The sequence below is a fragment of the Lithobates pipiens genome, unplaced genomic scaffold (assembly GCF_037356315.1).
Source record: "Lithobates pipiens isolate NorthernLeopardFrog02 unplaced genomic scaffold, aLitPip1_a1.2 Scaffold_25, whole genome shotgun sequence".
In the NCBI taxonomy this organism is placed as follows: Eukaryota; Metazoa; Chordata; class Amphibia; order Anura; family Ranidae; genus Lithobates; species Lithobates pipiens.
The window spans coordinates 151,796,260-151,822,892 of NW_027507787.1; the positions used below are offsets into that span (position 1 = coordinate 151,796,260).

Consider the following 26,633-nt stretch of genomic DNA (forward strand, 5'->3'; position numbering starts at 1 on the left):
GCTTCACAGTATGTAACCTCAGCTTCCAGCCCCTGTGCTTTCTAAAAGCTCAGACAAGCCATATAATTTCTGCACTTTGAATGGATGTAGAGAAGAGAGGCTCCAGCACACAACCTGTGATTGACATCCTCAGCTCTGTTCCTGTGTGCTGTGTGAAGGGGCTGTATCCCTTTTCCTCCAATCAGTTCTCACTGAGCTTTGCAGTGTGCAACCTCAGCTTCGCATTCCCCTGATTTCTGAAAACTCAACTTTAGCCATATAAATTCTGCACTTTGGATGTAGAGAAGAGAGGGCTGAAAATAAATTTGGTATGTGATAAATGCCTGTGCAAACCTAGATATTACCATGAAAAAGTAGCAGTGACATCATCACTGGTGCTGTACACTACAGAGAGCAGAGCAGTGGGAGGGGCCTAATGTCTCCACCCACTACAGAAAACTACAGGAGGGGGCGGAGACAAGACCAGTCACCCTGCACAAGAGGAGAGAGCAGCAGTGAGCGGTCTTTATTACTGGAAAAGTCTCAACCCTTTATCGCTAACCACGCATCGCCCAGTGTGAAAGGGGTCTTAATGAGTCAAATCGGACTCCTCCAATACACATGTTTAGGAAAGGTGTAGTGTCCCTTTAAATCACACGTGGGAAGCATAAGGCAGCGTTCCCCTGGGACGGCGAGTCACATGGTGCGCTCTCTCTGGAATTCCAGCCAGTCCTCATCCCAGCCAAGAGGATTCGCCTGCATTAGAGAGTTTTATACCGGGATAAATCCTGCCAAGCCACTGCCAGCCTGCTCAGTGCACCAATCAGAGGTTAACTCTTGCCACCTCGGACGCTTTCGCTACTTTTGGTTTGGTCGTCCAGTTCCAGGTTCCAGAATTTGGCTGCAACTAGAGAAACTGCGGCTAAAGCCTCACCAATGGAGGGATCAGCGAGGCACGGTGCGTTCTCAGAGAGTGCGAACTTGGAACGCTCCCTGTGACCTTCACCTGGAACAAGTTTTATGTGGCTTTTACGTATTTACTAAATTACAGGATCAGATTTTTTATTACTGCACCAGCAATGACCGATCACCGGAAAAAAAACCTTCCCAGACTGACTGCACAAGACTCCCCCTTCCTTCTCCACTTTGTACCGACTCCTCTCCTGTACTGAAACAGCTTACTCTGATTTCACTGCACACTGTGAGCTTCTCACATTGTACATTAGAATCTGCAGATAAGTCAGATAAAGCTCACCTCATTTCCTGGTTGGAGGACATCCAGCATCATCCAGCCTTTCCAACCCTAGCCTTACTGTCCCTGGCCCACCCACTTCATTGATTGGATTTCATTTTTTTCAATCATGGTGGCTCAGCATCACATGTGGGCATTACATAGATTGGTCTGCATGAAAATAAAACCTGCCTAGGAACGCCCACTCCTCCATCCAGTAAGGGGTGCCAGTCTGTGACCTGCTGGGAGCTGGGCTGCACTGCGGGCAGAGCAAGTTGGCACAACCTGCACTGCCACATCCACATCCACCAGAGGGTGCCAGCTCCCCACACCACTACTCCCTTTCCTCCCTGCGGTCACCAAAAAGGAGAAGGGGAGGGAGGAGGGCTGGGCCAGGGCCAGGATTTAATAGCACAGATGAGGGCTGGGCCAGGGCCAGGGTTTAATAGCACAGATGAGGGACAGGGACAGGATATAATAGTACAGATGAGGGCCGGGGACAGGATCTAATAGTACAGATGAGGGCCGGGCCGGGGACAGGATCTAATAGTACAGATGAGGGCCGGGCCGGGGACAGGATCTAATAGCACTGATGAGGGCCAGGGACAGGATCTAATAATACAGATGATGGCTGGGCCGGGGACAGGATCTAATAGCACAGATGAGGGCCGGGCCAGGGACAGGATCTAAAAGCACAGATGCGGGCCGAGCCAGGAACAGGATCTAATAGTACAGATGAGTGCCAGGCCAGGGACAGGATCTAATAGTACAGATGAGGGCCGGGCTAGGGACAGGATCTAACAGTACAGATGGGGGCCGGGCCAGGGACAAGATCTAATAGCACAGATGAGGGCCGGGCTGGGGACAGGATCTAATAGTACAGATGGGGGCCGGACCAGGGACAGGATCTAATAGCACTGATAAGGACTGGGCCGGGGACAGGATCTAATAGCACTGATAAGGACTGGGCCGGGGACAGGATCTAATAGCACTGATAAGGCCCAGGCCGGGGACAGGATCTAATAGCACTGATGAGGCCCGGGCCAGGGACAGGATCTAATAGTACAGATGGGGGCCGGACCAGGGACAGGATCTAATAGCACTGATAAGGACTGGGCCGGGGACAGGATCTAATAGCACTGATAAGGCCCGGGGCAGGGACAGGATCTAATAGCACTGATAAGGACTGGGCTGGGGACAGGATCTAATAGCACTGATAAGACCCAGGCCGGGGACAGGATCTAATAGCACTGATAAGACCCAGGCCGGGGACAGGATCTAATAGCACTGATAAGGCCCGGGCCAGGGATAGGATCTAATAGTACAGATGGGGACCGGGCCAGGGACAGGATCTAATAGCACAGATGAGGGCCGGGCTGCACCACCAAGCAAAAATGTAGTTTGGGACTAACAGGGGAAGACTTAGAATCCTGTCAGGTTTTATATATTGATTTCCCCTCACATCCTGTCCCAGAGACACATAGCATGTAAAGTTGCCACAGCGTATCACTGGGATGGGAAAGTAGCTAAAATATTCTTAATCTGGCTTCATATTGCAAAAAAACAAAAAAAACAAAAAAACTGTTATGACACTTTCCAACAAAAGCTGCTGGCCCATTTTATAATTTTTATCCATCAGAAGTTTTGCTCTAAAGCAGAACTCCAGCCAAACACAACAAAATAAAAATGAATAGCACAAAAACAATTTTGCAGCAATATTTATCTTCACTTCTGATTTTCCCAGCAGTACCTCTTTTCTGCCACTAGATGTCCTCAGATTGATGGTCAACATTATTCAACCCCTTCCTCTGAGTCCAGGTCATCCAGCCTGTGACTGGACAGAAAAAAGAGAAGCAGCCCAGTGTTGAGCTCATCTCTCAGTCACTCTGTTCTCTCATCCTATCAGCATGCCCCTTAACAGCACATGAACAGATTGGCTGATCATCCGATTCTAGTCTGAGCTCTGCTGTTCAGGCACTGCAATAGGTTGATGCCAGTCACATTCAGGTGCCAGGAAATACATTTAACAATGTATTTATGAATACAGAGCTGCGTTGGTTTGCGTCTTTCCTTTTGCACAGAGTTCAGCTTTAAATCCCACATGGGAGGACGTCGGCCCTGGCAGCAGGTGAACCTTTTATGGATAAAATACGATTTTGGCCGAGTGACCGTCACATGTGCTCCGTCATCAGCTTACACGTTTAAAAGGTTTCTAAGATTAGTCAGTGACCAGCGGCGGGGTCAGCCGCCTTATTTGCCGCTCTCTATTTTGGTAGCCACAGAACAGCCTCCCTTCCAGGGCTGTGACACCAGAGGCCGTGACCCCGTCCATGGACGGCAGGCACGGGGACAACCTCCAGGATGGGAGCAGGCTGCGTCCCAAGATAAACCTTCCTTCACAGCTTGAGAAAGAAAACCACAAAAACTGCCAGCAGAGGATCGAGGAATGACTCCGCACCGAGGAGAGTCACCAAGCCACAGTCGCAGATGATAAAGTTATTGGACTTCCTCAATTATTAACAATACTGATAATAGGAATGCGGGCTTGTATAGGGTAAACCTGTCTAAGCCCTAGTTCACATTGGAACACGACAGGTCGTATCCCATTGCCAATGACACTGTTCCAATCAGTGCAACGCCGACTTTGTGCCATCGCACCGATTTGCAAAAGTAGTTCCTGCACTACTTTTGGCAACTTCAGTAGACATTTGTGCATGAAGCCGCACAGATGTCTTTTAAGTCGCACTGAAATCTGGCTTTGAAATTGTGCGATTTCAGATGAAGTTGCATGATTTCAAAGCCGCATTCAATCAGAACGAGTGCTAAACGCCATAACAGTTCACTTGTTTGGAACATTGACATAAATGTATCCTTTTTTCCTTTTTGTAGCATTTTTATATATCAATATGAGTCAAATATGTATATACAGTATATATATATGTAGCTCTAGATATATCTATAGATCAATATAAATATATATATATATCTATATAGATATATATATCTATATCTATATAGATATATATATCTATATATATATTTATCTATATTTTATATATCTATTTAGAGATATATATATTAACCACTTGCCGTCTGCCCTATAGCAGTTTTACTGCTACAGGGTGGCAGCTGTGCGCCGGATCGCATATATATACATGATCACGCACTTCCGGGTAGAGGGCGCGCATACACGCCACCGCCAGCTAGTTTCCACTGTGATTACACACAGCGGAAGCAGATTGGCGTGTGCCACTCACTGGTTCCCACAAAGTGTCATAAGTGTCAGAATGTCGGCTGCAATATCGCAGTGCCGCTATAAGTCGCTTATCATCACCATTACTAGTAAAAAAAATAAAAAAATAAAATAAAACTATACCATAGTTTGTAGACGCTATAACTTTTGTGCAAATCAATCAATATACGCTTTTTGGATTTTTTTTACCAAAAACATGTAGAAGAATACATATTGACCTAAACTGATGTATACATTTGTCTTTTTATATGTATTTTTTTGGGATATGTATTATAGCAGAAAGTAAAAGATTTTTTTTTTTTTAAATTGTCAGTTTTTTTTTTTTATAGTGCAAAAAAACAAAAAACACAGAGGTGATCAAATACCACCAAAAAAAAGCTCTATTTGTGGGAAAGAATTATATATTTTCTTTGTGTATAACGTTGCATGACCGCACAATTGTCAGTTAAAGTAACACAGTGCCGTATCGCAAAAAATGACCTGGTTATGAACGGGGGTACATTTTCCAGAGGTCAAGTGGTTGATATAAATGTATGAACAGTGGCAAGAAAAAGTATGTTAACACCTTGGAATTAACTGGATTTCTTCAGTAGTTTGCCATACAATGTATGAGCCGGTTCTAACCCGGATCCCCACACTATACAAAATGTAAAAAATAAATATATAAAAATATATATGTGTGTGTGTATGTGGGGCGCCACACTTTTCTTTTTAATACTTAATTGAGTTTAAAAAGTGCTTTTTAAATATATATATATATATATATATATATATTTTTTTTTAATGCAGCTCCTCCTGCTAGTAAATGGCTTACCATTGGCTAAACCAAAAGTGCTTAATGTTAAAAAAAATAAAATAAAAAGATCCAAATTCTTATGAGACACTTATAGGGCTCGTTTATACTGCAGTTGAACACATTTTAAAATGTGTAATGGATGGCAAAAAGTAGAATGTATTTACTGAACCAAGTTTGCACTATTCACAGCACTGAAACACAGATGAACACACTGCAAACGCATTTCAATAATAATAAAAAAAAACTAACGCCCAAAAACTAGCGGTGCACGTCGATACAGGTATTGGTGCCAATACTAAGCACTTGCATGAGTAAAATGTGTAGAAACAGAACGAAACTCTGGATAGCCGCACTCCGGATGTCCGGAGTGCGGCTATCCAGAGTTTCGTTCTGTTTCTACACATTTGGCTTATGCAATCAGCCTGCACCTGGAACCCCATTTGGAGAGCTAGCAGCCTGTCAGTGGTTTTGACTTGGAGCGGTGACATCTTTGTTTGTTTTGTCCACTTGCATGAGTACTTATAAGTACGATAATAAAAACCAATACCGTCAAGGAGTAGGATGCAATTTCGTTCAGCAGTTCAAGTGCACATTTTTAAAGTGTATGACACTGAAAATCGTACCAGACTCTTTTTAAAGTCACATTGCGAGCTGGCTGTCCAGTACAATTTCACCCCGGTAAGAATAAAAATGAATTTATTGATGTTGTGTTAAAAGATCTCCAACGCATTTTGGAGGTCAAAGGAACTCCCCCTCCATCAGGGCTTCAGTTAAAAATGAGAACCTTGAGTAGACTCCAATAAGGCTTTCCCATTTGAATCTGTGCAGGGTGGTCAAAATTTTATTTTTAATGGCACCTCAACACATCGGTAAACATTGCACCATTATGCAACTTGCAGTGCAGTATGAAAAATAAAGTTTTCTTTCCTCTCGTTTCTGTGGGTAGGGCAGCCCAATAAAATGAATGGGCTCTCTAAAGCAGAACACAGGTCGCAATTATGTGAATAAGGGTTTACATAAGGTGGGAGAGTGTGAAAAATGCATATCAGAAAATACATAAAAAAATATATAATGAAAAATGCTTAAAAAAATGTGAACCTAGCCTAATCTTGGGTCAAATCTGCAATTCTTCGCCATATATACACGCCCATTACTGGACACTCGCTTTGATTAACAAACAACTTTTTTTTCCTTCCAGTCAAGTGCTGCACAACAAACCTTACTATGTAAAAAAAAAAACAAAAAAACAAGAGGACTTGGAGTATGTAAATCTGCATGACGTTCTGGTCGGTGTAAAATAAGATATTTCAACCTGTCAAGCAGACTCCTGGGCTACTGTAGATTTACGCTGCAAAATAAAAACCGAGCGAGAGAGGTGTAGAAGGGAGACAGACGGGAGCTGAAAGCCCACATTAACCGCAAACCTTTGCCCGCCATGACCGGATCGGTGGCAGAGAGGGAGTGAAATATGTCAGATGGCCAGAGTCATTATCCGTAAGCTTTTTCACTTCACAAGTCCGGGGCTTTGTATATGCACACCGGCGAGATTGCGCTATTGTGTTACAAGCCCACCGCGGTTCAAATAGCTAACGGTTTATTTTATTTTTTCGGGTTTTTTGGTGTGTGTCAGCGCACTGCTTCTAGTTAAACTTCTAATTTATGGCCACTGGTCAGGATTTAAGGAAAGGCTTCGTTCTATCCTCTGCCAAAAATAGCTAATGGTAGCAACAGAAGCGCCACCTGATTTATCCACTTTGCAGCTTTGCCAGAAAAGACAGGAGCCACTCGTACCGATAGAAGGGAGGCTCAGGGAGGGAAAAGATGATGGTGGGAGAGCCTCTTGCGTCGTCCAGTGAGCAGGTTGGAGGTGACCCAGGAATTTGCAAAGCAACAGCTGCAAAAACTGGAGTCACCCACAAGCTATACGTACTTAGCCCCCCAGAATTCCAGGTAACAATGCAGCCATCTCCATGCAACACATCTCCATATTTTATCTCCATATATCATATCTCCATATCATTCCTCTATATATCATATCTCCATATCATTTCTCTATATAATCATTTCTCTATATAATCATATCTCCATATATCATATCTCCATATCATTTCTCTATATAATCATATCTCCATATATCATATCTCCATATCATTCCTCTATATATCATATCTCCATATCATTTCTCTATATAATCATTTCTCTATATAATCATATCTCCATATATCATATCTCCATATCATTCCTCTATATATCATATCTCCATATCATTCCTCTATATATCATATCTCCATATCATTTCTCTATATATCATATCTGCAAATAATATCTCCATATCATTTCTCCATATATCGTATCTCCATATTTTATATTTCTATATCATATCTCCGTATCTTATCTCCATATATCATATCTCCATATATCGTATCTCCATATGATAACTTCATCAATCATATCTTCATATCATTTCTCCATTAAAAAAAATCTCCATATCGTATCTCCATATATCATATAATATCTCCATATCATTGCTCCTCCATATATCATATCTCCATATTATTCCTCTATATGTTATATCTCCATATATCACATATCGTATCTCGTATCTCTATCATATATCGCATCTCTATATACATATATTGTATCTCTATATATATATCGTATCTCCATATCATATCTTCATCAATCATATCTCCATATAATTTCTACATATATCTTCATATCACATCTCCATATCATTTCTACATATATAATTTCTTGATATATCACATCTTCATATATCATATCTCCATACAGTATATTGTATCTCCATATCATTTTCAATAAATCGTATTTCCATTTAATTTTAAGTTTTTGTATTCAGGCAGCCAGTACCCACAGCTGTTTGATAATCCAAATCACCAGGAATTAATGGATTGCGCTATAAGGAACAAACATCTGGTTCAATAATTCACCATAAACAGGTTCTATATCCCAAACACTAAACCCTGAAGAAGAGAGAGTTCCTTGTGCCCCCAAAACTTGTTGGTTAATCTGTTTTCTTTTTATGAATCAATATCAATAGTAAAAGCCTTTGGACTCTGATGCCTTGTACACACGGTCGGAAATTCCGACGGAAAAGGTCCGATCGGATTATACTGTAGGAAAATCCAACAAGGACACTAATCAGAGAAAAGAAAAACGCTGCACACCCCAAAAAAATTGTCAAAAAGGGGATCTCCCCCATGTGGGGTTTTCTAGACTGCCTAGAAAACCCCACATGGGGGAGATCCCCTTTTTGACTGTCAGAAAATCCGATCGTGTGTGGGCTCTGACTTTTTCCGTCGGAAATTCGTACGGAAAAAAATTTGAGAGCAGGAGATGCTCAGATCAAATTACGAGACCAAAGCTATTGGCTACTAGCCTCAACGTAGTCCCGTCATAACGAACTAACGTCCTCACGTTCAGAACGATTGGATTTTCCGATAACTTTGTCCGACCGTGTGTATGCAACACCAGTTTAGAACAAAATCCATCAGAAAAAAATCAGACGGATTTTGTGGTCGGAAAGTCCGACCGTGTGTACAAGGCATTAGAACTTTTTTGTTTGGTGCTCTCATTGTACTTTTTATACATGAATCTTCAAATCTGATTCCCTTGTTAAAAGGTGAGGGACACCAGAGTCCTGAGCCTTACAGCAGATTGATTTACCTCCAGATAATCTGATAGCGTTCCATTTCTACTTGTTATGTTACATTCTTATATCAATTACATTATTCCCAGCTTTCTCTGTGGAGCACAGAACCCCTCCTGCCTATGTTATAGAAATGGGGTAAGAGGGAGATTTTCTGTAGTCCTATCCTAGGGTGGCAACATTGTTCCTTTTTACATACAATGCAGTGATTAAGTGTTGGCACCGTAGAGCAGCAATCACCAACCAGTGGTCTGCGGAGGAGACAGCCAGAGCATTGTGTGTATAAGGCAGCAGTGTGATCCGCGGAGAGTGGGGCAGAGAGCCGGAGCATTGCGTGTATAAGGCAGCAGTGTGACCCGCGGAGAGTGGGGCAGAGAGCCGGAGCATTGCGCGTATAAGGCAGCAGTGTGATCCAGGGAGAGTGGGGCAGAGAGCCGGAGCATTGTGTGTATAAGGCAGCAGTGTGATCCGCGGAGAGTGGGGCAGAGAGCCGGAGCATTGCGTGTATAAGGCAGCAGTGTGATCCAGGGAGAGTGGGGCAGAGAGCCAGAGCATTGTGTGTAAAAGTTAGCAGTGTGATCAAGGGGGAGGGGGCCAGAGAGTTGCAGCATTGTGTGTGTATAAGGCAGCAGTGTGATCGGGGGGGGGGGGGGGAGTGGGGGCAGAGAGCCGGAGCATTGTGTGTATAAGGCATATAAAAATTCCTATTAGTGGGGTGCAGGATTCAAAATTGTGAGTTTAGTGGTCCATGAGGTCCGAAAGGTTGGCGACCACTGCACTAGAGCAAGAAGCATGTTAGTGGTAGGATCACCTGAGGAAAATAAAGGAAGAAAAGCCTGAAAAAATAAAACAAATGCAGCCAGCCCATCTAAGAACTGGTAAGCTGCACTATATTACATTTCTGTTCTTAAAGGGGTTGTAAAGGTAAATGTTTTTGTCACCTTAATGCATTCTATGCATTAAGGTGAAAAAACATCTCACACTGCTGGCGCCCCCAGTCCCCCCGTTTTACTTACCTGAACCTCGAAAATCCCACGCTTGCCCCTGCCGTCCTCTTCGCCACTCAGACTGGCCGCTGATTGGCTGGAGTGGATGGATTGAAAGCAGTGCAGCCATTGGCTATAGCCGCCGTCTGTATCACGGGAGCCCGCCCGCAGGTGCTTCTCACCATGCGATGGAGCTCGCATGAACGTGAGAAGTACCTGCGGGGGGAAGCAGAGACAGCCGCTGAGGGACCCCAGAAGAGCAGGTTCGGGTCCACTCTGTGCAAAACGAGCTGCACAGTGGAGGTAAGTATAACATGTTTGTTATTTTAAAAAAATACAAAAAATTACTTTACAATCCCTTTAAGTTTGGATATGTCTTAACAGGAGAGCAAACTACGAATTGAAGAGGAAGTAGTAGGCACTTCATTCTTCATCCCTAGCTGATGTGCCCATTGAACATGCACCCCGCGCACAGTCCTACAGGGTCACGCCACGCGCACAATTCTGGTGAAAGGTGTGTAAACAGAAAATGATACAGTATATCTCACCTGAAGAACATAACAGGTTATTTATAGAGTGCAAACAGTGACCTGAAAATACATGTGACTCACAGTGATTGTGTTATACCAGTGCTACAAACTGCCCCCCCATTGAGCACTAAAAGCACAATAAAAACATACAAGGTGCCAGGACTGCCACTCATAGGGTCTGTAATTACAGAACGCTCTGAAAGCTGCTAGAACTGTGAGAGCAAGGTTCCTGACAAGCCTAGCATTTACACACAGGCTAAAATGGACCAAGCTAAGGTGACTTGTAAGATTTGGGATATCTTCTGACTTTGTAATAACTTTTTTTTTTTTTTTTTGTAATGGCAGAAAGTTCTATGGGAATTAGGTTTTCGGGTTTAAAATATCCCAGCAAAGTATTTTGCCTTATGTTTTTATGTACAAGGAATGTAGAACAAAAAGTTGAATGAATATGGCGCTCAGAGAAAAACTGCAATGATCTCTTAAGATGGAAGGTTGACAAGGTGCTATAAGGGGGATCAATTACGTTTTAGCCCTTGTACACACAGTTGGACATTCCGACTGAAAATGTCCGATCGGACCGTATTATCCGACAACACGGTCCGATCGGACCGTGTTGTTGGATAATCTGACCCTGTGTGGGCTTCATCAGACTTTTTCCGTCGGAATGTCTGACCAACAAAGTTTGAGAACTGGATATAAAAATTTTCCGACAACATGATCTGATCGAACTTTGTCTAATCGTTTGTAGAGAATTCCGATCGGACAAAGTGCCACGCATGCTCAGATCAAATTCCTAGACCAAAGCTATTGGCTACTAGCCTGAACGTAGTCCCGTCGTAACTAAATAACGCCATCACGTTACAAACGATCAGATTTTCCAACAACTTTGTCTGACCGTGTATATGGAACACCAGTTTCAGACAAAATCCGTCTCTGACAAAATCCGATGGATTTTGTTGTCGGAATGTCCGACCGTGTGTACAAGGGCTTAGAGGTGTCTAACTATGACTGTCCCAAAACGTGCCTCTTGAGGCGATAGAGGAACTCTGAATTTCTTCACATGCTGAGGCATTATATTTCTATGCCATTTAACCCTGGAGAACTAATAGGACTTTAAGTAGACATATATGTTCTCCAGTTTTTCATGCAAAGACAAGCTAATACAACTCAAGATATACCATAAAATATATTACACTGCTGTAAAGATGTCAAGATTAATGGTTAGGCATTCCCCACTTTACTTCCAATCTTGTGGTCAGCAAGCCAATTGTTTTCATGCAACTTGCTCGTGTCCCCAAGTACAATCATTTTGGACACAAGTTAATTGTTTACTGGGCAAGGTAATTGTTTAAATGAAAGCGCTTATCTAACCACCAATGACCCAAAGCATGCCTTTTGGAGTTGGTAGAGGAACCCTGATTACCTTTACATGCTGAGAAATGACTGAGAAGCTTCACATTTCTGTGCCAGTTGGCCCTGGAGGACTAGTAGGCCTTTAAGGAGACATATGTGTCCTCTGGGATCTCATCCAAAGACAAACTAATACAACTCAAGATATACCATCAAATATATTACACTCCTCTAAGGATTTAAAGATTAGGCAACCCCCACTTGTCTTCCAAGCTTGTGGTCAGGAGAGTTTAGAGGCATTTCAAGCACCAAACGCTTCTAAACCTGGCAAAATGCGGTAACTCGCATTTATCCGCGTTTAGTTTACAGGTATTTTTCATTTTTGGCTATTTTGAAAAAATATATAATTTTTTTTTAAACACTTCTAAACACAAATGCAGCAAAATGTGCTAAACATGGCATGTAAATGTGGCAAAACGGACACTTTAAACGTGGGTTACTATCTGTCAAGTTAAATCATTCAGGAGAGGTTGTAAAAATGCCCCATGTGTATTAAGCCTTAGAGGAGTGTAATATATTGATGGTATAGCTTGAGTTGTATTAGTTTGTCTTTGGATGAGATACCAGAGGACATGTATGTCTCCTTATGTAAAGATTAGGGATTCCCCACACTTGTGATCAGGAAGCAAATCTTTTTCATGGAATTTTCTGCCCATGTACAATTGTCCTGGAACCTGCATTGGGCCTACCTAACCAATGCCCCATAGCGTGCCTCTTGGGCCTGGCCGAGGAACTCCAAATTCCTTCACATTCTGATAAATTTCTGAGAAGCATTACATTGCTATGCCAGTTGACAGTGGAGGCCTGGGAAGACTTTAGGAGACATGTCCTCTATTATCTCAGCCAAAGATAAACGAATACAACTCATGCTATATCATTAAATATATTACAACTCCCCTGAGGATGTATAGATTAATGATTAGACATTCTATACTTGGCTTCCAAGCTTGTGGTCAGGATGCAAACCTTTTCATGTAATCTGGTCCTGTCCCCAAGTATAATTGTTTTGGACACACGTAAATTGTTTCACTGAAACTACACTGGGCCTACCTAATCTCTGATGCCCCAAAGCATGCCTCTTAGGGCTGGAAGAGGAAATCCAACTTCCTTCACACAGTAAGACAATTGAGAGCATTATATTTTCTATGGCAAAAACAACTGTTCTACCTACCTAGAAAGGGTCCTCCCCACTTTGCTACTGGAGTGGAAAAAATCATATTAACTCTGAACCTATATCAAATACATAGTCTAACAGGGGCTCTCTGCAGATGTTCAAGAAAATATGAGGTCCGTGGTCTCAGTCCCACCCATCATCTGCAGAAGGTTAAAACCAGCATCATTATTATGCCTCAGTTCTAATGTTACAAGTATTTCTAGGTGTACCCTACATTCCAACCACAATGGTTACTGACATTGTTTTGTATTTTTCAATAAAGGATATAAGTCTACGTTTCTTTTTTTCTTTTATAGTTTAGTTTAAGATACGCTGTTGCATTCATAGGATTGTCACAATGTATGTACAAAATGAATTTGTTATTTGTACATACGCAATTTTAATTAAAAAATCTCCTTTAAAAAATATTGTCTTCTATGCAGTTAACTTTGTCGCCAAACATTTTCGTCGACTAAATTAATTCTATTTTAGTCGACTAAAATAAGACTAAAACAAAAATGGCATTTTAGCCAAAAGCATATGGCAAAAACAAAATTTTAATTTGATGTCAAAATTAACACTGGTCTGTAGTACATGTTCAAACCTTAATACCATAAATAATAACATATTTGATTTTTCACTCCAGCAGTATATAAGGAGTTTGGAAATTGGAGAGAAATGCATTACAATTAAATTACTAAAATAATTTTAGTCGACTAAATACATCTAAAACTAAAACAATTGCAGAAGACTAAAATGGGACTAAAACTAAAATGCCATTTTAGTCAAAAGGCTAAGACTAAATTTCTAAATTTGCTGCCAAAATGAATACTGCTTCTATGATGCCAAAGACTCTGAATAAAGTGCAGCCAAAGATGCTACAGATTGTCTTTTTTCAGGCAAAAAGAGCATAGAGGGAAAACTGATTCCTAATCCCTCCACAGCACATGCAATAATTACAATCCACCACTGACCCCCATGGCCCGTACCTCCTAACAACCAGAAGCCTCTTCCCGCACAGACTAGCCATCTCTCACTATTCTTTCCCTTTGCTGCAGGCTGCTCAGTAATTAGAGTGCCTTATTGCAATTATTTCTTATGTCAGAAGCCTAAAACGATAAAAATGCCAGGGGTAGATCAGAGAAGCCTTCAAAAAGCCAAGCTCCTCTGAGGGAGCAGGTTCTAGTGTTTGCAGAGTGCTTGTCTTAGGCATAATTTTAATGATGGTGTTGGTCTTCTTGGTCCAGGGCCCCCGAAGCTGGTCATTAAAAAGGCAGGAAATGCCCTCCCCGACAGTCATTACCACTTAATTATGGATTTTGTTTGTGGCGAAGGCCGTTGCCTTTATGGGAAAATTTCTAAGCAAGAAGCTGCTTGTGTTCATTCAGGTTCAGCATCCGATCACCTGCTGTGGGAATATGCGGCCAGCAGCCCATTTGCATTAGAATAGGGTCACTCCTTGCTCTGTCTGCCTCTCATGTATTAACCACTTGGCAGTCAGAGAAGACTCCAGAGGAATGCAGCTGTATGGCCCCCTCAACACAAGAGGGTAACATTTAACCCTTCAGTCCGGCAAGTTCACCCAAATCTAAAACCATATTGGCTTTTCTTGATATGTAGATTAAGATCTAAGTCTCCCTATGACCACAGAGTAACGTTTAACCCCTTATTCTTGTTAAGTTCACCAAACTCTATGACTACGTTTTTTTTTGGCTGCATCGTGACAAGAGGGTCAAGTATACCCTTCATTTTTAGCAGCACCACCAAGCTAAATGACCAGAGTTATTTTTTTTGTGTGGAGATTTAGATTTGTGTTTCTGCATGGCAAAAGGGTCACATTTAATCTCTCGTGCTTGGTAGGTCCACCCAAATCCATAACCAGGATAGTTTTTTGGAGATGTAGACCTGAGTCTGCGTGACAAGCCAGTCAAATTAACCCGCTACCAGATCAGTTTTTTGGAGTGCCAAAACTCAAACCTACTGTATGTAACAATAGGGTCAAATGTAACCTGAACTCATAGACCAGAGCTGTTTTTTTGGTGCGGGGAGACCCAAGTCTCTGCATAACAAGAGGATCAAGTTTAACCTCTAGTACCTGACAGGGTCACCCAACTTCATATCCAAACCAGGCTTTGAGTGCTGATATTTAGACCTAAAATTGGCCTTGAAAATTGATAATGTTAAGCCTGGCAGGACGTTACCAAGCATAAAACACTATCCTGGAGTGTCTTTTTGTTTAATAGTTTTTAATTTTGGTTTGTATGTCTGTGAACCTATTCTACTATTACTAAAACTACTTCTGAACTTTGTGGGGTTTTTTTTGGGCGTTGCTGTGTAAATTACCCATAGCCAGTAAATTCTTTTGCGGATTATGAATCTTTATCTGTTCTTGAAGATTAATCTGAAGTTTTATCTTTTTTTTTCAATCTCATCTAAACTCAGTTTTTTTCCAGGGCAGATACTTTTCTTCTTTTTGTTACATGAAAACATAATGGCCCAAATATTAAAAAAATATTTCATAATCAATACCACAGCCTATTTATGTTTTAAAAATGAAGCAAACTTCTCTTTTTCAGAGATTAAAATTACATGATAGGAGGGTGACAGAGATAAGAGATGAGTTTCATTACAAAGAACTACTAACCCCACTCTAACCCACTGTCACAAGACTTACAAAACCACCAAATGCATTAAATGGCCTTTGACCAATCCCTAATTACTTTAGCTGTCTAATGCCACCAGGATCATGTGGACACTTGGAAGTACATGGGGCCATACACTAGTAGACTGACGCTCATATGAAAAATCTTGTCAGTACATTCAATAATGTCACAACCAGTGACTTGGTGCTGACATTGTTCAAAATTTCTTTAAAATTGTGTTTGCTTCTAACATCCAAATTTGACATGAATGTAATTTCCTGGGCGAAAGGGACATACCTTCTTAGCATTTTTCTAGAAAACGTTTTCATCCTTCTTTGAATTTTATTATCACTATGGCTGAAAATGAACATGGATGTGACCCCACAAACCCTTAGAAAATTGAACAACTATTCCGAAAATAAATATTTTCAAACAAAAACTAGAGTATGGCCATCAAAAGCTATGTCTACAGAGTTCAGCAGACTGATTACTTTTCCTCTTGTCAAAGTTTGCTTTTGTCAAGCTTCTAAAAAGTTTGATATGGAGAATGAAACAGTAAAAATTTGACATATTTAAGGGAAGAAAATTCAAAAAAGAGGCATCAGATTTGTGGAAAAAAATCTCTCTGGGTTTTGAAATTTTAGCTAACATTTTGAATAATGCAAATTTACCTTCAATATCGTTTATTTTTACAGAATGAAATGGTAACAGCCCAAAACTGCTGGAAATATTTCCTACCGTGGTCACAGGCCTCAGAAGGTGGCCTAACCTGGAGGCATCATCTGATTTTTTGGGTAAATTTGTATTCTATGGAGGTGAGAAGGGGAGCAGAGAAGTTCCAGTGTGGGGGTGGAAACACAATAGTAATTGGATGTTTTCAAACCCACCTGAGCCCACCCTTTTCCCACCCGAAGTGGTCAATCAATTGCTGCCTGCTGCACCATAAGCATAACGTTTTATTCTAAGCTCAGGCTGTAATTGTCTATGGCCCGGTACAGACAGGCCCTTCATTTTGGGTTGAAGACTTGTGATAATCAGACTTATCCAAATTTATCCAAACAGTTTGGATCCACAAATGTATGCATGTAGATCTATTACATGTCCATATTCAAAGAATCCACAAATGAATTGCATAAAGGCTAAACAACGGCATCAGAAAGCAAAAGCATAAAACAAGGGTTTCTATCCCGAGAACAACATAGGATACCTTGACATACAATTATGCCAAGCAATAGGAAGCAGAGCGGTTATCGCAGCTTTTTTCAATTAAATGTGCATTAAACTTCAGCCCCTCCGTGACACACCTGTCCAGTTATTAATGATTAGCCACAGCAAACACTTACAGATCCCAGACTATTACATTCCAATCAAAGAAAAAGGAATGACCAGAGGAGGATGCTAATTAGGTGCGTCCGCTGGCATGAAAGCGGCTTCAGAAAGGGGTCGTGGGTGGTTACAGCGATACTTTGATACCTGGGTGGAATTCTGGTTCTTCTGAAACTCTTCAATCGACTTTAAGGGGAAAATGGAAAAAAAAAAATGTCGGTACAATATGTTCACTTTCAGTAATGCCACAGTGGCGTAAAGCTGGGGTGGTCTGGGTTTGCTAGAATAAACAGATTTGATCTGCTCAGCGCGTTTCTGTGCAAAAAGCATACATTTCTTCAGAATTAAAATGAAGCGTAATGCAGAGTAAAATTTGAAAGTAGAGGTTTTTGGTCAGTTTTAGTTTACATTTTATTTTTAATTTTACAGATCTATACACTCATGTTTTATATACATTATTTGACATAATTTTATTTTACGAAGACTGCATGTGTATTTGGCTGCCTTTTCAGGCTAACTAGGACCCTTCAGATTCTCCTAGGAGGAAGGAGGAGGGGGGGATTGTCACTCCTCTGAATCAATCGGATCAATGCATGTAATTCGATTCTTGCTTTTCAGCTTTATTCACAACATGGGCTATTCATAATATCATTCTACACTGGCCTCTATTAGCCTGCGGCTTGCCAACTGCTCTCTGCAAGTGCTATAAAATATTCACATGCCATATTTCACATATATCTCTCAAAAAAAGAAAGTTTTTTTATACCCTAAACGTAAATACATAGGGAAAAAACACACAGACGTGGTGACATCATGATTGTTCTGAACATCAAAAAAAGCAAAATCACTATTGGTATCAGACTAACACATAAGAGAACATGAATAGCCAGAGGTGAGCAATCTAAGAAGCCAATCTGTTCAACAGAGGATTCAACAAACACAGGCTATGCAACAACAGAACAGCATCAGAAAAAGAAGTATCCAGTTGTAACTATTAAAGCACCCATCTCCTGAGAATTTTCTGGCCAGGTTTAATAATAAAATTCCCAGTCTTTGCTTTTAGAAAACATTGCCACTACATAACTATATTGGCACCATGATGGATGCCCTGTACAATGGAGTGATGAACACTAGTCCTCAGTGCAAAGTGCTACAGGCTCGACCCAAGGCGCCATGAGGTTCTGTTCCCGAGAACTGAATGCTGCATAGCTGAACTTTCACACCTTACAAAATATTTCCCATTTAATGAACTAATAAATAAGATAAAACTTAAAAATATTTATAGATGAAAAGAGGTGCACGTACAACATGGTCGAAACTTCTCTGCTCATTGAATATTAAAACTGGTAAAAACATCTCAAAAATACCAACACCCCAGTCCTCAGATGAAAGGAGAAAAAGCTGCTCAACCTAAAATCCAAGGTTACATTTATTGAAGCAAATCGACGCACAGACAAGTCTACCAGATGCAACAAAATCCAACATGTTTCACTCCTAACTGGAGCTTAGTGAAATGCGCTAGCTTTGTTGCAATTTATCTGTTCACTCATCTTCTTATTAAAACATAACCTTGGCTTTTATAGTGATCGTCTTTTCTCCCCTTTCCTTTAAGGACTGAGGTGTTGGGTATTGAGCAGTTCACAACCAGGGAAGGATTACTCCCAATGTCCGATGGCTGGAATAGAAGGTGAAGGCTGTAGAGCAGGGGTCTCCAAACTTTCTAAGCAAGGGGTCAGTTTACTGTCCTTCAGGAGGGGGGGGGGGAGAGGGGGAGAACTGTGGTCAGTGGTAACAGAATCCCTGGAATCTGCTCCCCATCATTGGTTTCAATGGGAGGAATAGTGCCCCATTGATTGGTATCAGTAGGGGGAATGGTTCCCTATGGTTCCCTATTATTGGTGTCAAGGGCCACATAAAGGCAACGAGGGGCCACATCCGGTCCCCAGGCCTCAGTTTGGAGACCACTGCTGAGGAACATTACTCTCTTTTCCCCAAAATACTAAGTAATATATCATTGTAATGAAGGTTTGACCAGCTTGGTGGGGAGAAACTTGAGTGGCCTGTACTAAGCTCAAACCTCAGCCCTACTGAACACCTTTTGGATTACATAAATTGTGATCTAGGTCTTCTCACCCAACATCAGTACCTGACTTTATAAATGGGCATACATTCCCACAGATACACTCCTGTGGAATTTTTTTCCAGAAATGTGGAGGCTGTTAGAGTCACAAGGAGGAACAACTTCATAATAATGGTCGTGGTTTTGGAATGGGTTGTCTAAAAAGGTTTGATGGTCAGGTGTCCACAAATGTTTGGCAATATTGCATATACTAACTTTATATAATAAATATAATTTAAATGTTCCACTATATAATATATAAAGTTTCAGTTCCATTCACTCATTTAAAGATGGCTTGAAGAATGCAGTAATGGGATTTTCAGCTTACAGGAATACAAGATGGTGCTACGGACAGTTGTCCTCTAACAGAAAAAAAAACTCAAAGGACTTGATGCAGCTAGCTAGTGTGGAGGCCAATATAATATCATTGTTGCTAGCATCCAATCAATCAGATTTTGTCTTTTATTAATTTAGAGCAAGAAGAACAATTAAATATTGTTTCCAATTTGACGCTATGGGTCACAAATGGTATTACCTGCAATGGCAACATGTAAGCCTACCCCTACCTGGCAGGATGCTGCCGGAGACATGGAGGGTATGGGGCTATTTATAAAATAAGAGACCTGTCCTACAGAAGCAAAGACACTCAGTAAATAAGAGCACAGTATTCCGTGATGGTGATGGTAGCTAGAAGTGGTTAGTCGCAATTAGCTGGACGTGTTATGTAACGTTAAGAATGTTTTGCAGCTTATCCAAGCCACTTCTTCAGTTCCGAGTGTTAAGCACGTATCCCAACTTTACAACAGGTAGCACAAGTTACAATGGAATGTGTATAGGTTGATTGTCCAAGAACAGGATGGACAGGTACATAATTCCATCCCTGGTGTCTGGGAGTCTGCATATGAGTTAATCATTTGTATTACACGGAAGAACGGTGTCAATTGTTGTCAAAACGTTAGGGAAGATATGGTAAATCTGCAATGTATGTGATTGGAAAGAGGTGTGTGTGCTACTTGTGTGGATATAAATGTTGGGGTATCTTCCTGACACTCATTAGCGCTCAAGAATGGTCTTTCATAAGCTACAAAACATCTTCAACCCTACAGAACAAGTTCAGTTGAATGTAATCAACTACTGCTAGCTATACAATGACCTGCATAAATGAGAAACTTCACAGACGTGGTAATAATAGCTTTCTACATAGTTAACTTTGTTATTAATTCATTCTTACAATCCCTCCAAATACCTACTACAATTATGACATGCTTTCAGTTAAATGGCCAACATGATGATGGCATCATCATTAAAGAAGGTCTTCCAACTGATGTGGCAAATATATCCTCATTCCAACAGTACAAAAACATACAAAGTTCTGCAAACTTCCACAGAATTTTGAAATACATTGTTACACTCATTGTTACTCTCCAAAGAAATCCAACTTTTGTTACAAACTGTGTTATCATCCTTTATATACAAAGCCTAGAAGATAAAACCCTTCACATAAAATGGGGAAGGAAGTTTTAGCTGTAATGCTTTTAAAATCCCATGTGCATTTTCTGTGTGATCCCCACTCTTCTGTGTCTTGAAATACAAAACAGTTTGATCTATCTGGGTCTTATTCATATAATTTTCTAGTGTTGACACATTTTTTATTTTTCCAGGTGTTCCGCATGCATTTCCCAAGTGCTCACGTAAAGAAGCATTCAGGAATCCTTTTGGGTGCCCTTAATATGCTTTATGACGTTGAGCTGGGGCAATACATTTCAAATACATTTATTAAATACCCCAAGACACCTATAAAAATGCTTACCATGTATCAAATACTCTCATTAACTCAATTAAGGGCATTTTTTGAAAAGTAGTGTCAGCTGCGGGTGCCCTGGAGTGTCTAACTGATGGCAAATTAGTGCCAACTAGTGTTACATGACCTACTATGGAGACGCTATCTACTAGAGAGACTCAACCTACTAGGGAGACTCTACCAACTTGTGACTTAATCTACTAGGGAGACTCAACCTACTGTGGAGACTCAACCTACTGTGGAGACTCAACCTACTGTGGAGACTCTACCTAGAATTGAGTCTACCTACCAGGAAGACTCAACTAACTCATGACTCAACCTACTAGGGAGACTCTACCAACTCAACCTCCTATGGAGACTTTATCTACTAGGGAAGCTCTACCTACTATGGAGACTCTACCTAGCCATGGACTAATGTCTATTGATGAATAACCTATCATTGTTAGATAAAAATGTTTTAATAAACTATCTTGAGAGCAGAAACTGTTTGTGTGTTATTAAAAAAAATAATTTATCTAATGCATGGAATACACATGTGGTCATAAATAGGAAACATTAGGACTGAAAACAACATGTGACCAGTTCTGTCACCCTTTCTGGTTAACCAATGATAGGTTGAGCTCTGCAGGGGAGCTCTGCAGGGGAAGCATTGCAAACCTGGGGAGAAGGGGGCAAACACAACCATGTGGCTCTTTCGTGGTTCATGTTCCATCATTAGCTTCCTTTGTTGTTCTCAACATCTGCCCACATAACTTTTACAGCCTTAAAGGAAGTCAGTGGCGAAAGTCTTCCCTCTGTTGGGGTGCTAGAAATGCAGGTCTGAACAAGCAGCAAGTATTTAATGACCACTGATGGTGCACCAATAGCCAAAGCAGCCCACACTGTTGCTATGGGGCCTGCGGTAGGAAGGGGACCCCATTTGGGGGGATGTTGAGGACAACTAGACTGTGACGTTTCCAGTATAGAAGGGCTGAAATCAGGATGGTAGCTATTAATAGATCCCCATTTGTGGAGTATGAAGCATTTGCTTGGGAATAGCAGTTTTGGTTTGTTGCTCAGTAAACTTCTACAGACTGAATGCCCAATGACGTCACAAATTCTAAAGCGTCTGCTCTGCTTAAACTTTATAGTATGTCTGATATTAATATAGTTATTATTGTTATTGCTACTACAGTATAACTTTATTCCAAAGCACTGCTCCATAGTAGTGGACTGACTCCTGCTGCCTGTCCTTGATTCAGGCATACTTTATGTTAAGATCAAAGATGTGTATTGTCATAGTTGACACTGCCAATGAGAGAGATTGGACCATGGGGGGGGGGGGGGGGGGGGTGGGCATTCAAATTTTGCTATGGGGCCCCATGATTCATTGTTTTATGTCATTGATGCCTACAATGTATAACTGACTGTGGGTCCCAGTCTGATCATGGTCTGAAAGGTGCAGTACTGCCACTCAGGGCCACCAGTCCAACATATCTCCTTAGCACTGGCCCGGTGGGCAACTCTTAGGGTCATTCTGCCCCCCCGACCCAGTCCTCTCCCGCCAATCAGAAAACAAAATCACAATCTGCAACATAAATGATACCCAACCCCAGAGAACTGTCTCCCCTGAGCAAACCTAAGTCACAAATAAAATGCAATGTTCACAAACGTTTTACCGGAAATTACTTACAACAATGTGGCCCGGAGACGGAGACCTGGCATCCTTCATCGCTTGCCGACTCTGTAAACCCCCTGCCTGAACGTCCAATAGGGGCCACTTCATCTGCAGGTACTGAAGCGGCAGCAAAAAAGGGAAGAAGAAAAAAAGAAGAGAACGATTATTGTTTCAGAAATGGAGCGCACATTTGTCACTGATAAAAAAATATATATATAGTTTTTTAAGCTAACCATACACTCTGCAATCTCATTGTAAAATGTACGTTAGATCTATGGCGTGCAGGGGCCTGCCTGACTGGATACAAATTAAATGGTTATTTAGGTGCATCTTCGTATTATGTCGTTTTCGTAAATCAATAGGAGATTATACAGAGATTGTTCAATCAAATTGTAAAGTGGATGGTTGGCTTCAGAAAGATAAAAAAAACATGCAGGATGCGGGATTTGTGTATGGGGTCCAGACGCTGACACTCACACACAATGCATACTTGTACATATTAACCTATAGGTCAGTGGAAATCAGTCAAGCAAGGTTCCAAGTCAAAGCCTGATCCTAAAGGGTCACTCCATAACCTTAATAAAAATGATTGGAAAAGAAAAAGAAATTCCACCCCATTGGGCAGGCCATTTAAATGAATGGGCAGCCTTAACATAAGTATTAATACATGTGCACTAATGCAATGCAGTAGTGTAAATGGGACCCGAGATGAATCTCCATTTAAACGGGTGAATGTGCCAGGTAATGACGTCCAGTGTTACAACTCAAGTGACCCGTTGGGGGATCGCAAGTGATTTGTCTATTGGACCGTTTATAATTGGTCATGTAATTTCGATAAAGCCTTATGTGATGCAGAATTGCGCTACAGTAAAGGAACCAACAATATTCATAAGCATTAATGTCACATGGAAATCTTTGATGTGAAGAGTCATGCAAACAGGGAAAGGCATGAATTCATCTACACTATATTGTCAAAAGTATTGGGATGCCTGCCTTTACACGCACATGCATCCCAGTCTTAAGCCCCATACACACTTTCAGATTGTCTGCTGATTTTTTCCTTCAGATTTGCCAAAACCATATAATATGAGGTCAAACCTAAGGAGTTTCAATTTGCATGCAATCAGGCAGGCCCTTGCACTACATGGTTTTGTTAAATCTGAAGACAAAAATCAGCAGAAAATCTGATAGTGTGTAGGCCCACCCTTTGCTCGTATAACAGCTTCAACTCTTCTGGGAAGGCTGTCCACAAGGTTTAGGAGTGTATCTATGGGAAAGTTTGATCATTCTTCCAGAAGCGCATTTGCGAGGTCAGGCACTGATGTTGGACGAGAAGGCCTGGCTCACAGTCTCCACTCTAATTCATCCCAAAGGTGTTCTATCGGGTTGAGGTTAGGACTTTGTGCAGGCCAGACAAGTTCCACCATCCCAAACTCGCTTATCTATGTCTTTATGGACCTTGCTTTGTGCACTGGTGCCCAGTCTTGTTGGAACAGAAAGGGGTCATCACCAAACTGTTCCCACAAAGTTGGGAGCATGAAATTGTCTAAAATGTCTTTTAATGCTGATGCCTTATGAGTTCCTTTCACTGGAACTAAGTGGCCAAGCCCAACCCCTGAAAAACAACTGCACACCATAATCCCCCCTCCTCCAAGAGTCCTGACCTCAACCCGATAGAACACCTTTGGGATGAATTAGAGCAGAGACTGTGAGACAGGACTTCTTGTCCAACATCAGTGCCTGACTTTACAAATGCGTTTCTGGAAGAATGGTCAAACACTCCCATACAGTTGAAGCTGTTATAGCTGCAAAGGGTGGGCCAACTTAATATTGAACTCTACAGGGTAAGACTGGGATGCCATTAAAGTTCATGTGCGTGTAAAGGCAGGTGTCCCAATAATTTTGACAATATAGTGCATGTTTATCTACCTTGAGCACTGCGATTTTAATCTCCAGGCCGACCATGTAGCTCACTTGAGCAGTGGCGGCGCACAGACGTCTAAGGGGCCAGGAACGCGTCCACCCCCCATTAGAACATACAGGCAGTAGTTTATAATTCCTACTCCGCATAAAAGCTTCATTGTCTCCTCGATCCGATCTCCACAGGCTACCTGAACCGCAGCTTTTACGAGTCTGCATTTCAGCGATGTGAGTCTACAACATGCATAATTTTCAATTACATTAAGACGGAGCAGGAGATCGCTGCCTATATAACGTTACGGGCTGGCGGATATGAGGCTCAGCTCGACTGCCGTGAGGGCTAAATGAATCCAGATGCCTCAGAGAAGTCTATAACTTTCTGTGGAGGCAAATGTCAAGAGTGTTTCACTCTCCTGGAATCTCCAGGCTGGGTCACGTGAGAAGCATTATCTGCCATGCACACCATTGGGATGTGGAAAATCCACCCATTACAAGTTATTACAAAATCCTCTGTTTCCAAAAATGGACATTCTAATGCCAACACAAAACTTGACTTTTGAGCTTCAGAGTGTTGCCGACATTTCGTATCTCATTCTTGATTGGCAAAATATTGAAATATTTCCACCAAATTCCCAACTTGACAAAACTGCAATGGTCATTACAAAGCCGCCCACCATCATTTATTAAAAATGATACCTTTTACACAATACAGCATAGCATGGACATCCTGCCACCTTATTCTCGTTAATGTTCTTCCTAGTGGATTCTTCATAATGTACAATAAATGAGAGTGGTATATTTTGGGTGGTCTTGTAGGAGGGGTCGGCGCCTCAATGTGGCAACATTGTGGCAATGTTGCAACAATGTGGCAATCACAACATCCCACCAACATCCCACCAACTCATTCACAGTACTGCCAACCCAAGTGGATACTCCACAACGTACAGTAACCAAAACTGGTGCCTTTGGGGGGGCCTTGCAGAAGGGGTCGGTTCCACAATCTACAATGACAATATCCCACCATTGCATTTCTAGTGTTGCCACCCCCAGTGGATTCTTCATAATGCACAATAAGAGCAGTACCTTTGGCTGGCAGGAGGAGTTAAAACCACAGTCTACAGCATGGACATTACGCTACCTCTTTCCCGGTGCTGCCCTTCCTACTGGATTCTCCAAAATAGACAATGAACAAGAGTGGTGTCTTTGGAATGGCCTCATGGGTGGGTTGATGTCACAATCTACACCAAGGAAAATTCTTCCATTGAATTTCTAGAGAAATATAGGAAGCCAGGACATTCAATTCCCTATTACCCTCACATAAGATCTGTTATGGGCAATATTGAACTCTAAAACAGAATCTATTTGACTAAATGTGAACAAGAAGATGCTGAGTGGGCACCAATGAAAATTTTACCGAAACAAATGTTCACCAAACATTTGCTGCCACCAAACTTACAAATATTTATAATTATGTATAAGTGTTTGTTATCACTATAATGTAGATACAGTGGTGTCCAAACTACAGCCAGGGGGCCAAAGGCAGCCCTTCACTTTCACAGATGGGGCACAATTCTTCCCACTCCCCCTGGGAAAAGCCATGCAACCATGTACATATGAAATGGATACAAATGGGATTGAAAAAAGGCAACAGTATAGGATAAACCAAGCAGAGCAAACTACATTCAGTTACGTTGTACAGTAACAAAGTGAAACTAATTCAGAGAGGGGCACACACAGGGCATGTTTTTTCCTTGCTAGCAACAGTAATAGCAGGCATTTTATAGAGTCAATAGGTATCATAAGGAACAAGGCCTAACCAGCGGTGTCCAGTTTTAGTTTAAAAGTCACTCTATTAAACAGCGGGCACTCCCGCATGTTATTCCTTTCAGATCTATCCAGTAGTAATATTTTAACCATTATGAGAATTGCTTTAGCTAATTGCATTTAAAAAGCTTAACGTTATAGAAAGTGTCAGAACAATTTATTGCCAATTTTTGTCTCTCCTAATGTGCAAAAATATAAATGAAGCGGTTATCGCAGGCAGAGCAAAGTTCCCTTTCAAACGTGTTCTCCGGGGCTGGAATGTGACAAGCAACATAAAAAAAATCAGGTTGCATTTTGAATGAGTGCAGTTTAAACATGTTATTAAAGGAAGCCAGC

The 26,633-nt window shown here is 41.4% G+C and overlaps 1 protein-coding gene across 32 annotated transcripts in view; it reads right to left on the bottom strand.

Moving 5' to 3' along the window:
• The window catches only part of TCF7L2 (transcription factor 7 like 2), a 278,489-nt gene that overhangs the window by 107,922 nt on the left and 143,934 nt on the right, over positions 1 to 26,633 (bottom strand). For all 32 annotated transcript variants that reach the window (XM_077455005.1, XM_077455015.1, XM_077455001.1 and 29 more), the window contains one exon: positions 22,569 to 22,670. In XM_077455005.1, coding sequence (XP_077311131.1) covers positions 22,569 to 22,670 — 102 coding nt within the window. The remainder of the gene's footprint in view (positions 1 to 22,568; positions 22,671 to 26,633) is intronic.